Genomic DNA, 16,445 nt, shown 5'->3' with positions numbered 1-16,445 from the left:
AGGACAGTAAGTCTCTGTAGACTATATTTCCCACTGAAGGGTAAGATGTAATGATAACATTTCTACATCGAAATTTGTATTGTGTATATTTTACTACAATAAAATTTTTTTTATTTCTCTTTGGTGTATCTTGTCTGATTCTCCTTTCATAAAAGCTCAGCAAGTTAAATTTTCTTCTAAAATGAGAAAAAGAAAAGCCTTGGTCTGATTCCTATGGAGCTCTAAAAAAAGATACAAAATGTGATGACACTGATATTTCAGAAAATCTGGCATCCCTCCATACGCCAGCGTTTTCCACATACACAATTCTGTGTGCCAGAGATCTCAACCATTTGATTTTGGCTTTTTTCAATCAGTATAAGAAGCAACACATAGTGTTTCTCAAACTCTGACCTGAAGATTACCTGAATCAGAATCAACTGAGATGGGACTTCCCTGGCGCAGAGCTAAGAATCCACCTGCCAATGCAGGGGACACGGGTTCGAGCCCTGGTCCGGGAAGATCCCACATGCCGCGGAGCAACTAAGCCCATGCGCCACAGCTACTGAGCCTGTGCTCTAGAGCCCTGGAGCCACAACTACTGAGCCCGCTCGCCTAGAGCCCGTGCTCCATAACAAGAGAAGCCACTGCAATGAGAAGCCCGCACACCACAACGAAGAGTAGCCCCTGCTCACCACAACTAAAGAAAGCCCGCGCACAGCAACAAAGACCCAACACACCGAAAAATAATTAATTATTTATTTTTTTAAAAAAGAATCAACTGACATGCTTGTTTAAATGCAAATTCCTGGCCCCACTATAGACAATCTAAATCACAAGATCTGACACCATTTCCACCAAGCACCCTAGCTGTGATTCTGGCTTTCATCAGGTAATTCTGACTTTCTGGCTTCATTCAAGCCTCTCTGAGCCATAAATATAAAAGAAGAAAAAAAAATCCTCCTTTTCTCAGATACCTTTTGCACCCAATGGACCCTCTGCCAATCTTTGAATACTGCACCTCTCAGCTCAGTGGTTCCCACATTTTCCTGCACTTGAGAATCAGATGTGGAACTTTTAAATCTCCCGATCCCCAGGTCACACCACATACCAATTATATTAGAACGGGTGAGGGTGGATTCCAGGCATCAATATTTCTAAAAATCTCTAGTTGAGTCCTATGTATAACGAGGTTTGAAAATTACTGCCTTAGCCATTGGCTTTAGCAGATATAGATTAGAAAAATCTTAACTAAAAGGACCTCTAAGAGCTAAGACATAAACTGTATTGGTATTAAGTTTTTAAATTTCCAGATATATGAATATATTCTCCCCTTTTATTTTAATCCAGTAGGGAAATTTTTCCAATGCATTTATTAAATTAAAGCTTAAGATTACCTTTTTGAAAGAATGTAAAACAAAAAGAAAAATTGTTTCACGTTGAATGCAACTAATGTAGGATCATACCATGCATTTAAAGTTCAGAGAAAAAATTCGTCATTATTTCATTTGCATACTAATTTCAGTGATTATATTTTGGGAAATATAATCATGGAAACCCAGTATAAAAATTCAAAGTCTGTGTTTTAGATATTTAAAAGCAACTCCAAATATTCAGGTAACTCCAAACTTTTCTAAATTTAGAATAGATGGAATATTGTTATTAATATTAATACTACATTTTGCATTATCTCTTTTCCCAATTTCTGACTTGGCATATCATTTCCCTGAAACAAAATCGCAACCTTGATATCTTTTCCCCTATTCTTTGCTAATTCCCATAGATGCTGGCTATATAACCTGTTAGCAGCACTTGATGAAATCTAATGGTCCATGAAGAAAATATTTTTTAAATTTTGATTCTTTTAACAAAGGCACACTAGTCAACCATAATACACCATTTTTAACCATTCAACTTCAACCTGAACTTTATCCACTTTGTAACACAGTAAAAAATGGCCCTATTTATTCAATGCACAAAAGTCTCAAGTGCCACAAACTGTAACTCTATAAGTTATCCCCAAAAGGTAAAGCATTTTTCAAAATCATACTAATGTTTAGACATATAATACTTTAAATATTTTTACAGGGTTTCAACATACAAAAACACATTTCACTACACCTTGCAGGCCTCAAAGTGCATGACAACTGTGCTAGTGCACTTTCCTTGTAGAAAAATAAATATCACTATGACCAAAAATTTTTTAAATTCATCTTTAATATATTAAAGCATCTTAAACATTAAAAGAATTATTTCCGGGCTTCCCTGGTGGCACAGTGGTGAGAGTCCACCTGCCGATGCAGGGGACACGGGTTCGTGCCCTGGTCCGAGAAGATCCCACATGCCGCGGAGCGGCTAGGCCCGTGAGCCATGGCCACTGAGCCTGCGCGTCCGGAGCCTGTGCTCCGCAACGGGAGAGGCCACAACAGTGAGAGGCCCACATACTGCAAAAAACAAAACAAAACAAAAACAAACAAAAAAAAAGAATTATTTCCTAAATTTTCCCTTCAATGCTCAAAAAAAGTCCCACATGTGGTTATCTCTAATAAAAACTAAAAAAAAAAAAAAAAATACAATCATCTAAACTAAAGCTAAAGCGAAAACTTCAATTTCAATAAGCATACTTTTATGACTTCTAAAGGAATCATACTGAAATACAAGGTGAAACAGTAGGGTCATATCCTGATACAGAATGCACAAATAAGGCAGTTACTGTTATATCTGAAAAGAACACTATTTTGGTTAAGTTCCAAAACTTTGCACATAAGGTAATCCCCAAAATCAATATCCAATGCCACCTACAAACAAGAAGAACATTTTTTTCGTTGTTAAATTCAGGTGGGTACTCAAAGAATAAACCAAAAGATGAACGTAATATACAGCGTTTTAAATAGCAATAGTTATCATCCACCCTCAAAGGAACCAAGTTACTAAACTGATGCTAAGAATTGTTGCCTGATCTTCATGTAAAACAGAAAAGTATAGGGCTTCCCTGGTGGCACAGTGGTTGAGAGTCCGCCTGCCAATGCAGGAGACACGGGTTCGTGCCCCGGTCCGGGAAGATCCCACATGCTGTGGAGCGGCTGGGCCCGTGAGCCATGGCCTCTGAGCCTGTGCTCCGCAACGGGAGACGCCACAACAGTGAGAAGCCCGCGTACCGCAAAAAAAAAGAAAAAAAACAGAAAAGTATAAAGATGAATGTTGGGTCAACAAGAGAGAAATAAGCTTACTTCAAGATGCTCAAAATAATGAAAAAAGAAAAGATGAGCACAAAGCAGAATGGAGAAACATTTAAAGGCCATATGTATGTCAGGAGTACTTCAACTTTAGCTTAGGAATAACCCAACTAGTAGAGACTCTACTGCCATTACAGGGCCTACACAGCTCACCAAGGCTCATACATTACTTGGAAGAAAAAGGTACCATAACAGGGTTTAAAAGAAAAAAAGCCTAGTATTAATTAGGAGGCACTAGTGGAGACACTAGCAGAGGCACTAGTCAGTAGGATAATTCCACCTACAAAGGGCTGTGATCTGTATTTATACACATTCTATTTTTAAACATCAGAATTCGCCTGTGGCATACAAAATTAAACAACTTTTATATACCACATTCACGGTAGATTAGTAAAATATCAAAAGAACAAGCAAAATTGACAAGCACGTGAAATTGTGTTCAGCCTCACGTGTCATTAGCAACATGCACTACAATGGCTATAATCACAAAGACAGACCACACCAAGTGTTCTCTGAGGATGTAGAGAAACTGGAACCCTCATACATTGCTGGTGGGAATGTAAAATGGTGCAGCCACTTTGGAAAACGTTTTGTTCACTCCTTAAAAGTTAAGCACAAGCTTACCATATGACCCAGCAATCCCACTCCTTGCAATCTAGCCAAGAGAAATAAAGACATTAAAGTAATTTCATAAACAAAATGTGGTATATCTATGCAATGGAATATTATTCAGCAATTTAAAAGAACAAGATATTGGGCTTCCCTGGTGGCGCAGAGGTTGAGAGTCCGCCTGCCGATGCAGGGGACACGGGTTCGTGCCCCGGTCAGGGAAGATCCCATATGCCGCAGAGCGGCTAAGCCCGTAAGCCATGGCCGCTGAGCCTGCGTGTCCAGACAACGGGAGAGGCCACAACAGTGAGAGGCCCGCATACCGCAAAAAAAAAAAGAACAAGGTACTGATATATGCTACAACGTAGATGAACCTCAAAAACATTATGCTAGGTGAAAGAAGCCAGAACAAATGACTGCATATTGTGTCATTCTATTTGTATGGAATTTCCAGAAAAGAAAAATTTATTGAAACAGAACAGAATCAGTGGTTGGCTGGGGCTAGTAATCAGAATGCCTGATAATATCTGAAAAGTTTTCAAAACAGTCATTCATAGTGACTTGTAATAACACTCTTGAATCCTGATCAAAATCTCTCATGCCCTTTGGCTTTGTTTTTAATTTTGTTAACGAATATTGCCTTACCATTAATCACAGCGAACATGCCATTTTAAGGAATTTCACCCTGCGAACACACCACCAGCATTTCATTTGCCCTTACTCATGAAACGCTGTTTCAACACAGGCATCACCTAGGTACGTAAGAAGGAACTGGATATGTTTAACCAGAAGAAAAGTTAGGGGGTACAGAGAACAGAAGACACATGATAAATGATAAAGGTTGTTCAGTCCACATGAGCTGTTTTTACTTCACCTAAAACACTGAATAAAAGCTTAAATACTTTCCAAGACAAACTGCTTCAGCACAATCCAGAAAATATTCAAATCACAATTCACTTTCCTGCTTGACTTCCAATTAATTCTACCACCCAAACCTTCCAATTAATTCTATCACCCATATCCTCTCTGCATATACACGTTTACTTATTTTCCTTCCCATAGAGAGATAAGAAATAAGTGACAAGAACATATACCAAAATTTTTACTTGGGGAATACTTTAATATCTCTTCAAGCAGGGATATATTTCTACAGTTTATCACTCCTGTTACTTAAAAAAGAATTATTTGTTAGTTTATTCAACAAATATTTACAAGACATATCAAGAGGAAGACAAAAAAGACCCAGGTCCTAAAAGAGCTTGTATTCTGTCCATTAAATAAACTCAAAAGCCAAGAAGTACATAAGACTAAACTTGGTATCTTAAGCATTCCTCATCAAAAACATCCAGGTAATTAAGATAATGCCAACCCTGCTCTGCTCCGTTTCTATCTAAATAAAGTAATAGGAGGCTCTACTATTCATTTCCATGGCATAAAAAATAACCCCAACAATGAAATGTTAAAAATTAGTTCCAAGTCTATAATCTCTTGAAAATAAAGAAAATTTCTATCAGTTCCTTTAAAACTTAAAAAGTCTGAAACTCTTTTAGAGAATAAAAGAAATTAGACACTGAGTACTAAGTGATCAGTTAACTATAACCAAAAATAAAATTATAGAGCACTTCAGATATCAGACCTGAAAAATCCATACCTTACCAAAATGAAGCAACAAACCATATAATCATTCTTGGACTTTGAAACATTCCCCAAAGGATTATCAATGATGAACCAAAAGTGAACCTCAATATTTCCTTTTTCTCTGTCTCTGTCGGTCTCTGTCTCTCTCTCTCACACACTCACACACACACACACATACACACACATACACATATAAACACAGAAATGCTAAACCCAAATGCTTTCTAAAAAGGTAAGTGAGGGTCATCTGGGACACTGAAATGAAGAATTTACAAATATATCTCTGTAATTTAATCATACTTCAAAGGAAAAAAAAGTACAGATGACACAGATGAGAGGAAAGGAGAATGACTCCAATCAAGGATAAAGTGAGGGCCTCCCTGGTGGCGCAGTGGTTGAGAGTCCGCCTGTCGATGCAGGGGACATGGGTTCGTGCCCTGGTATGGGAAGATCCCACATGCCGTGGAGCGACTAGGCCCGTGAGCCATGGCCACTGAGCCTGCGCGTCCAGAGCCTGTGCTGCGCAACGGGAGAGGCCACAACAGTGAGAGGCCCGCGTACCGCAAAAAAAAAAAAAAAAAAAAAAAGGATAAAGTGAAAAGAGACAGTTTTAGTAGAGTCCCAAATGCCACCACGATTTCACATCAATTTAAATATTAGGGACTTCCCTGGTGACGCAATAGATAAGACTCCGTGCTCCCAATGCAGGGGGCCCGGGTTCGATCCCTGGTCAGGGAACGAGATCCCAAATGCACGCTGCAAGTAACAGTTCGCATGCCACATCTAAGGGACTGGCAAGCCGCAACTAGGGAGCCCGCCTGCCAGTGCTACTAAGACCTGGTGCAACCAAATAAATAAATAAATATTTAAAATAATTAAATATTAAGCTCTATAAAATAAGCTAAGCTACCAATGAAAATGTTATTTTGTGGTTTTCTTCCCCCCAAAGGCTATATTATAATAAGCTGCTCTCAGTCATCCACATTCTCTTTACCAGTAACCCTTATCACTAACAGCTCATATTTATATATTTTTGGAATATATGTATATATATATATATATAAGCAAGGAATAGGATTTTAAGTATAGTTGCAAAGTTGTATAATTTCCATGAAGAAACTCAAGAAGCTCAAGTGGAGACCAAACCTATAATCATTACCCTCTCTATTCCCCCAAGCACCACCCTCCAAACAGAAAGTTATATGACAATACAGAAATATAAACAGAGGCTCCCAACTAATATTTTGGGAACTCTAGTGCTGATACTTAGACAAATCTCCTGATAAAATCTTTGTACCCCTACTTCATACTTTCCATCAGAATTCCAAGTGAAATAAAAGTAACATTAAAAATAAAACCAGGGCTTCCCTGGTGGCGCAGTGGTTGGGAGTCCGCCTGCCGATGCAGGGGACGCGGCTTCGTGCCCCGGTCCGGGATGATCCCGCATGCTGCGGAGCGGCTGGGCCCGTGGGCCATGGCTGGGCCTGTGCGTCCGGAGCCTGTGTTCCGCAACGGGAGAGGCCGCAGCGGTGAGAGGCCCGCGTACCGCAAAAAAAAATAAAAAATAAAAAAATAAAACCATTAGAGTACTAAAAGAAAATTCAGGTCTATGATATCATAATCTTGATAATGGAGAATGTCCTAAGCATGACATCTAAGCCAGAAATCACTCTACAGTGAGAAGACTAATAAATGTGACTACATAAAAGCTTCTATTATTCATTAAGTGTTAAAAACAACGACAAAGCACATATATAGCATAATTTTACTTCTTTTACATTTTAATTTTTTCAGACAGATATTTACACCAAAATGTTAAACACTGGTTATCTCTATGTGAGGAGACTATGTAGAAGGGTCGCTTGCATTTATACCTTTCTTTATTCTCTAAATTTTCTACAATAAGAACATACTATTTTTATAATTTAAAAAATAACAAATCTTACTTCACTTCAAACAATAAAATCTATGTTTCCCTGTCTCAACCATGGTTGCCTGCCCATTTCCTTCAGGTAAAATGATATAAATTAAAAATTAAAAAATTAAAAAAGAATTCTGAACAGAGCATGGGTTAAACAGGAGAACCATGATTGAAGACTTGATATAGTTACTAAGGTGATAAAAAAGCAAATAAAAAGTGCACCTATCAGTAAACTGATTTCTGACAAAGGTGCCAAGCAAGGCAATCCAACAAGAAAAAGAAAAATATTTTTTTGAAAACTGGTGCTGGTGACTATAGTTAATGATACTGTACAGTAGACCTGAAAGTTGCTAAGAGAGTACATCTTAAATATTCTCAACACAACAACAACAACAGCATGGTAATTATGAGAGGTAAAGGGTGTGTTAACTAACCTTACTGTGGTAAACAGCTGGCAATACATGTGTATCAACTGTCAGTGTTAAATGTCAATAATATCTCAATAAACCTAGGAAAAAATGCTGTTCAACAGTCAAAATAACTGGATTTGGGGAATATGAGGGAAAGAAATGAACCCTGACCCCAAACTAAAACTGGCTTAACACATATCCCAGACCTAAAAGTAAACCTATAAAGCTTCTAAAAGAAAGGAAAGGAAAATTTCTTGTGACATGGGGATAGGCAACAGTCTCTTAGTCAGAAAAAGCAATAACCATGAAAAAATGTGATTAAAGAAACAGACACGCCACATATTTGACAAAGAACTGGTATCTGGGATATATAAAGAGCTTGTACAGCTCAAAAAGAAAGAACATAATTTTTTCAAATGGGCAAAATATCTGAACAGATGCTTCACAAATGAAGATATACAAATGGCCAGTTAAGTGCATAAAAAAGTACATCATTCGTCATCAGAGAAATGCAAACTAAAGCCACAATGAAATACTACTACCCACCCACAGAACGGCTAAAATTTAAGACTCAGTGTTGGGGAGGAACTGGAACTCTCCTAGGTTGCTGTGTTAATGTAAAATATGACCATTTGGGGAAGATATCTGACATTTTTCTAAAAAAACTAAACATACACCTACCCTAAGACCTAGTAATTCTACTACTAGATATTTAACTCAAGAGAAATGAAAATATGACCTCACAAAAGCTTACTACAAGATTGTTCACAGCAAAGTTTATTAACAGCCGAAGTCTATATACAAAATAGCCAAAACCTGACAACAGCCCAGGCATCCATCAACAGAAGATGCCTAATAAATTGTGGTTTATACACATAATGGAACACTAGTTAGCAATAAAAAAGGAACAAACTGCTGATACGCAAAATAACAGGAATTAGTCTCAAAAACTATGCTGAACTAAAGAAGCCAGATATAAAAGAGTACATACTATATAGGATTCCATTTATATGAAGTTCTAGAAAAGATGAAAGTAATCTTTAGTTACCCCCCCCAAAAACAAATCAGAGGAGCGACTGACTCCAAGAGAATGGGGTGTAGAATTAGCTGAAAAGGCATATGAGGGAGATTTCTAGGTTGATAAGAGTGTCCTATATCTCAATAAGGATTTGCATTACACAGATGTGTGCATTTGTCAGAACTCATCAATGCGATACTTAAGATTTGTTTCATTGTATGTAAATTTAATCTTTAAAGGAAAAAACTCTACTTAATGAAATGCATGCTTGTTTAATGGAGAAGTGTACCACATCTGCAACTTACTTTAAATGAATCAAAAATAAAAGATGTATTGATAGATGAAGAGATGGCTAGATATAATAAAGCAAATATAGCAAGCTATTAATTAGGTGCTAAGTATATGGATGTTTATTATCAATTCTTTGAATTTCACTATACTTTGAAATTTTCCATAGTAAAACGCTGGGGGAAAACTTAAACCCTACCTTGTTAAGTTGAACACAGAATATATTAAAACCCAACAATTCCACTCCTAGATATATATCCTAGCCTACAGAAACTTCACATGGGCTCCAAGAATGATCACAACACTTTCCATGATAGCAAAAAAATGAAAAATAATCTAAATATCCATCAAGTAGATTGAAGCAATATATTATGGTTTATGGTATGAGTGAAAATTAATAAACCACAATGTGAGTAATTCTGAGTGAAAAAGCAAGTCACAAAAGAATATACACAGATGTTAACCCTTTATAAAGTTAAAAGAAAAACTAAACAATATTGTTTAGGAATACATACTAATGTGGTAATCTATGAAATAAAGGAAATGATTAAAAAAAAAAAAATGTTCCAGGTAGCAGATGAGAGAGGATGAAGGAAGACTGAATTCAGCAGCAGCAGAATACGGGTAACTTCAATAGGTTAGTGTTCTATTCATTAACTTGAGCAGTGATTTCATGAATGCTTCCTTTTCATGTTTCATAATTCATATCTGCATGCTATATTCTCTTAGTATGTTTAGAATACTTCAGAATTGGAAATGGGAAAAGAGAGCTATCTGATCAGGACTCAACCAAAAACAACGACAACAACAACAACTTAGGCTTCAAGATAATTATCCACTATTTCTTTGCAACTATTTAAGGTGTATATAAGTCAGTATTTCCTTACTTAGTCTATGCTGGCCTTACCGTGGGGCAAGATGTTTCCAAATTCAGAATTTTTTGGATTTTCGATTAGTAATAAAGTATATATACTATATACAGTATATTCCCGAAAACCCTCTGGGGAGTCTGAGGTAGCACCCTGAAATCAAACACTAATATTTCTCCAGGGAAAGCTATTACTATTTACACCAAGAGAGATGAATCACCTAAAATACTGTAACATCAGATCAGGTCAGATGCTACATCAAATAAGTTTTACCAAAAACTAGGTTTTCAGAGCTCTTTATATATCAGAACTGTGGGGGAGGGACTGTGGACCTGTACTTTCAAAGGGGTTCAACTTCACCTAACTAGTAAATTCTATACATTACTTTTTTCAACCTCTCTAGCTAATTCATTTTCTTTAAAGATTTCCTGACCATCAAAATGCAAGTTTCAAAGTAATATAGTTCCATTTATGCTATAAATGCCCAACGTTTATTTCACAAAAGAACAACACATATAACACCTTCTTTATTCAATTTTTATTCTATTTCACTTTTGTATCTTTATGATAGTCACACTTGTTATATAGTGGGGGGAAAATGCATATACAATTTTATTTTAAATAAGCAAATAACCATCACCAAGCTGAAAATCTTAGCACTGTGATAAGAAATACTTTCACATAGTTCACAGGTATAATAAAATCAAAGTGTTTTGTATTCTAAGTGGCTGAAAATCATAAGTAAATTTTTAATCACCTTTCCCCATCAACACCAGCCTTATGGAACAGTTTACCCAAGCCTGAATCCCACAGGTTATAACAATCATTTACTCTCCTAAAAAAATAAATCAAAACACAAAAGCACAGACCTTTAGAAAGACATCTCTCCATCATAATACTAAAGGACAATTCTTTTTACCATAATATTTGGGTAAGCAGTATCAGAAGCTTAGTCTTGATAACAAAACATGGGTATTTACCCAAAAGTTTCAAACACTGCAAAAGCATACTACTGACAATCCTTCCCTCCAAAAAAAAAAAAAAAGTATTACAGAAGCAAATCTCTCTCAAAACTCTATTTTTAAATAATACCAAGAAACTCACAATCTGCAACCACAAAGGGATATATTCTCTTCAGATTAATCTTAAGGACCCACATAAAGCCTCCATAAAACGAGACGATGCAGAGAAAAAAAGACAATTTAGTCTCTCTACGGACAGTCTTGGAATCCAGTTCTAGCTATGCCTGATGACTGCAAGCACTTTTCTGATGGCAAATTCAAAAGATAAGGCTACTCATTCAGAATTTTATAGCAAGAAATAGTTGCCAATAAAACCTTTTCCTTTTCAAAGGAAATATAAAGCACTTACCTAGAAATATGCTAAATGCACACAGAAGTGAGCTAAATTTAACGAGCACTACTATGTACCAAGCATTGAGCTAAGCACTTTACATGTTATATAATATTTTTTCCAACAAATAGTTTTACCTTCTAGGCCTAGCCTACAGTACCCATAGAGTAACTATTATACAGTAATTTCTGGTATACTTCATCTTCTTACTTTTGTCATCTTAGGCAGTATACAATTTTAAATGGTACTTTCTAAGCTCCTGAATAAGTAAATAAGATTTGTGACTATGTTTTTATCAGATTATATTACTTTAAATTTTCTCTGTTCAAGGAAAAATATTTTCTATAATAAAACCAAAAGAAATGCCATTTGCAGTAAAACAATGATCAGTTGTGACATGAAGGCTAAAGGGTAAGGTTTCAAATCTTTAAAGTGATCCACACCATTATTTCAGGAAATATGTTTTTATAACACTCTTTTAAAAATTAATTCTTGGGGACTTCCCTGGTGGCGCAGTGGTTCGGAGTCCGCCTGCCAATGCAGGGGACACGGGTTCGAGCCCTGGTCCGGGAGGATCCCACATGCCGCGGAGCAACTGAGCCCATGCGCCACGGCTACTGAGCCCGTGTGCCACAACTACTGAAGCCCACCTGCCACAACTACTGAGGCCTGTGCGCCTGGAGCCCGTGCTCTGCAATAGGAGAGGCCACCGCAATGAGAGGCCCGTGGACTGCAACGAAGCGTGGACCCCGCTCGCCACAACTAGAGAAAGCCCGCGGGCAGCAACAGGACCCAATGCAGCCAAAAATAAACAAATAAATAAATAAATTTATTAAAAAAAAGAAAAATTAATTCTTGGAATTTCTGTCTGGAAAGATGAAAAAGTCCTGGAGATGGATAGTGGTGATACTTGCACAATAATGTGAATGTTATCAATGCCACTGAACTGTACACTTAAAAATGGTTAAAACAGTAAATTTTATGTATGTACATGTTACCACAATTTTAAAAACTAATTCATTCTACTACTTGATACAGTGAAATACACATGATTTAAAGCTAACTTACTATAACATGGTTTAGAAAAAATCTTCAGCTCGTCATTTTGCAATAGAAACATCAGCAACCTCAAAGAGTAAAGGACAATTTTTGGCCTGATAAGATTTACTGCAACTCAGAATCCTAACAGTTAATCAGCTAAAAACAGCAAAAACAAAATCCGTCCAGCCCGCAGCATCTGATGTCATACCAGTAGTATGTTACCTTAATAAAGGTGTGAAGTGTCTTGGCTGTATTAGGCACTTAATAAATGAATGGACCAGATTGTTTACTGAGCATGTGTAATGCTTCCTTTTTTAAAAACAGCCTTCATTTTAATAATTTAGAAAATACCTTAATAAAAAAGAATGTATGCTCATTACCATGTATAAATAACTTAGGCTCAAGCTCATAATAACCCTAATAATTATGATGAACATCAGTAAAGACCCAAGAGATGAAAGTGAAGTGTAAAAAATTTCTATCTGAGGTTGAATATGAACTTGATGAATACTTGAGATTTGCTGTACTATTTTTAACTGAACTTTCTGGCCTTAGGTCAAAGTTTTGCTAGCAAAATACCAAAGCGAAAATGCTGGGAGTGAAGCCCAGAGTCTCTGCTTTGGCCTTGGAAAAGCTATGCCCTTCATGCAACCAATCCCAGCCCCGACTGAAGACTTCTAAACACTATTCATAGTGCCATGCTCCCATGAAAACATATGAACAACCCACTAATATGAAAATCGGGAAAAGGAAATGTCAAACGTGTCTTACAGAATACAGTACATCACTACATTCTGTGCATTGTACAGAAAGACACTCTTTAGTCAGTTCCTGCACTTCAGCCAAACGGTACTGAGTCACTCTGCAAATGATTCCAGAAACCTCAAAGGATAACCAACAGCTTCTGAAGGAAAGTCAGTCAGTCACTGGAAAGGGAAGAGACAGTTTTTCTCATCATACAGTCAATAGGTTTCTCCTGTCAGGGAGTAGAGCTTAACAGGAGCTCTGGAAGGGAATATCTGAAGGACCAAGGGATCGTCTACCTGAATTCTAGTCGTCCAGGGTTAATTTAACATCCAGCGCATCTTTTTCGCTTTCTTCTCCTCTCCAGGGTAAAAACCCACACCCCCTTTTCCCATAAATGCATCTCTACTGCATATTAATCAAAGAGTCTGTGAAATACAACAGTCTCTCCTAACAAAAACAAGAAATAAACAAGCATTCTACAGTGCGTTTCTGATCTGTAAATCATGTCCCTTTCTTAAACAAAGCCAACTAGCAGACGTTACGTGGCTATCAATTTGGATTGCAAAGGCCATCTCAGGGAGGAGATACAATGAAAAGGAGAGATTGATTCCATTCTACAATTCAGATGGATTCTTTAGCTCTTGTGTAGTAATCTCGGAAATTAAATTTACAGAAATTAAAATGCACTAAATTGCAACTAGTAACGTTCAAACACAGCTGAAAACAGGAAAACCTTAGCTGTGTGTTTCAAGATTTCAGACTGAACTCTTTGTCCTGTACCCCAGGTGGGTACTGCCCATAGGGACAGCCCCAGGTTTCTCGCTTCCTCGGACTCACGTCCCCACGCAGCATGACGCTCTTGCAAACGGGCTAGCCTGGTGCCTGAAGTACAGCGTACCTTCCACGCTGCCTCCCCAAACCCCCAGGGCAGGCGGGAAGGAGAAGAGCGATGCTTCCTCCCAGAGCTCCAAGAAAGGGCCAGCCGGGGATGACACCGGCTCCAGGAGACAGAAGAATCAAAGGTGGGTCTCTACTCCCGGAACTTAGTCGCAAAAATGTTTGGTCTCCGACCCGGGCCCCGGCTGCCGGAAGCGGGGCGGGGTGGGGCGAGACCTCCCCCCACGGATGGGTGGGCACGGAGGGGTGGGCAGTCGGGGGAATCGGCGGTGTGAGCGGTCAGCAGAGAGGGCTCCCGGGCCCCGGCCACCTACCAGCAAGCTCTCCACGTTGATGGGCGACCGAGGGTCTCGGATGAGCGCCTCCAGCTTCCTCTGGCGGCTCACGCCCGCGCCGTCCCCCGACACGGCCTCGGGGGCGCCGGGCATCTTCCCCGTCGGCGGGGGCCGGCTCATGCCGCCGCCGCCGCCGCCGCCGCCGCCGGGCCCGCACCCCGCTCCCCGCGCTCCGGCCCGGCCGCCTCGGGGCCTAGCGCCGCCCTCGAACCGCCGGCTCCGGCCGGGGCTCCGCCCGGGCCCACCACCCGCCTCGAGCTCCGGTTTCGGGTCTCAGCGCCCCGGGGCCTGGGGGTGTCGGAGAGGCCGGCCCGGCCCGGCCGAGAACGGCGAGGAACAGACGGCGTCCCCGCCCCTCAGTCAGATTCGCGCCGCCCGGTCCGCTCCTCCGCCGCGAGCTCCCTCAGGACTCCGAGGGCGGGAGCGGGGAAGTGGCGCCGCCACCGCCGGGCCGGGACTGTCCCGCCCTCTGGGGCTCGGGGAAGCTGAAGCCCAGGCTCCGACAACTACGGCCGCCGCCAGCCCGCTCCCATGACCGCCGTCGGCAGCCTCAGTCCCACAAGCCCGCACCCCTCACACACTCCCGCGCGGCGCCTGTCTACGGCCGCGCGCAGCCGCTACCCACAAGCCCCTCGGCCCGCGGCTGCCGGCGCGCCCCCGCTCGCCCCGCCCCGCGCGGCGCGCGCCACCTCCCCCGCCCGCCGGCCTCCGCCTCCTCTCGCCCCCTTCCTCGTTTTTTATCGTTTCCTCCTGTCTGCTTGGCTTCGCATTTCTCCTTTTTGAGTCTCTTTTCTTCTCCGCTTCCTCCTCCCCCTTTTTGAGTTCTCAGAGGGTAAATGGCTGGGCGCGCGGTCACTGCCTCACTTGACCCGCGAGCTCCAGCTGGGGGAGGGAAGGGCACGCCGGGGGCTCGGGTCGGCCCGCGGCTCCGCTCCCGCCTGACTCTGCCCGGGCGGACGACCCCGCGGACTCGGAGGCCCACCCCCACCGCCCCGACCCGGCCCGGCCCGGCCGCACCCGGCGCGGGGCCGGGGGGTGGGGGGCGGCGGGCGGCTTGTAGCGGGGGGATGGGTCGGTCCGCGCCCCCCGCCTCCGCCCGGCCCCAGCTGACTCAGCGCGCAGCTATGCGGGCCTTGCATCACCCGCGCCAAAATAATAGCGACCGCCACTCGCTGCCTTCGCCTGCAGAGCTCTGCGCTTGCAAGGGGCCTGTATGGGCCACGAAGATTTTAGTGGAAAGGCCGGGAGGGTGTGCCTTGGGAATCGGAAACTCGAAGTGGACGGGCGGTTGGAATCCAAGTCCTGGGGCAAGTGGGCCTGGAAGAGCTGCTTCTGTCCGCAGGGCAGGAGTCCTGGACTCCGGAAACCTTTCTGCGCATCCCTAACAGTCGCCTTCCCAGCTGGACTTAAACACCAACCCTGAAAAGAACAAGAGGGCGATAGAAAAATGCTTTCCCTCCGCAGACCTTCTCGAGGTCTTTGCCTTTTGGGGGGGCGGAAGAGGGGCGGTCATAGGGGCCGCTCGTCCACATTCCTGCCTCTCGCGGCCCTTGCCATTGGTCAGATCCACCCAGGGAGCAATCTGAAAAGTATGTGCCAAGAGCTGTAAAACTGTTCATTGAGCCCCTTTGACCCAGTAAACCCATTTAAGGAAGTACATTTCTAAGGAAATGATCCAAAGCGGGGTGGGGGGAGAACTTGCATAAAGATGTTTATAGCAGGGCTACTCGGAATGTTCATAATGACCAAAACCTGGGAATGGACCCAGTTGTCCAACAATTGGGGAATAATCCAAACAAGTTCTGTCAGATTAACAGAAGGAATCCTGGCAGGTATGCAGGATTCAAGTCAAGCACGTCAAATTTTGGGAAGTACATGAAAAGATGTATTGGAAATAAGGTTGAAGAAAACAACGAGGACAAAAAATAGTTTGTACACACTACTCAAAACTATGTAAAATGAGTAGCGGTAAGAACTGGAGGTGAATACAGTTGTTTTTAAGTGAATGGGATTTCTTTTTTCCTTGAAGATGCTTAAGAGAACATTTCAATTTCAAAAACTGAAAAACTGTCATAAGATAGATGGGCCACTCCAAAAGTCTACA

At 41.2% G+C, this 16,445-nt stretch overlaps 1 protein-coding gene across 3 annotated transcripts in view; it reads right to left on the bottom strand.

Moving 5' to 3' along the window:
• The window catches only part of ROCK2 (Rho associated coiled-coil containing protein kinase 2), a 137,453-nt gene extending 122,520 nt beyond the window's left edge, over positions 1-14,933 (bottom strand). For 2 of the 3 annotated variants that reach the window (XM_019943277.3, XM_073791591.1), the window contains exon 1: positions 14,321-14,933. In XM_019943277.3, coding sequence (XP_019798836.2) covers positions 14,321-14,461 — 141 coding nt within the window. In that variant the 5' untranslated portion in view covers positions 14,462-14,933. The remainder of the gene's footprint in view (positions 1-14,320) is intronic. The other variant, XM_019943278.3, reaches the window with a different exon arrangement.
• Between the last annotated feature and the right edge of the window lie 1,512 nt (positions 14,934-16,445).

The sequence above is a fragment of the Tursiops truncatus genome, chromosome 14, assembly GCF_011762595.2.
Source record: "Tursiops truncatus isolate mTurTru1 chromosome 14, mTurTru1.mat.Y, whole genome shotgun sequence".
In the NCBI taxonomy this organism is placed as follows: Eukaryota; Metazoa; Chordata; class Mammalia; order Artiodactyla; family Delphinidae; genus Tursiops; species Tursiops truncatus.
Note: the sequence above shows the minus strand (reverse complement) of the source record. Positions and strands in the feature narration are given on the sequence as shown.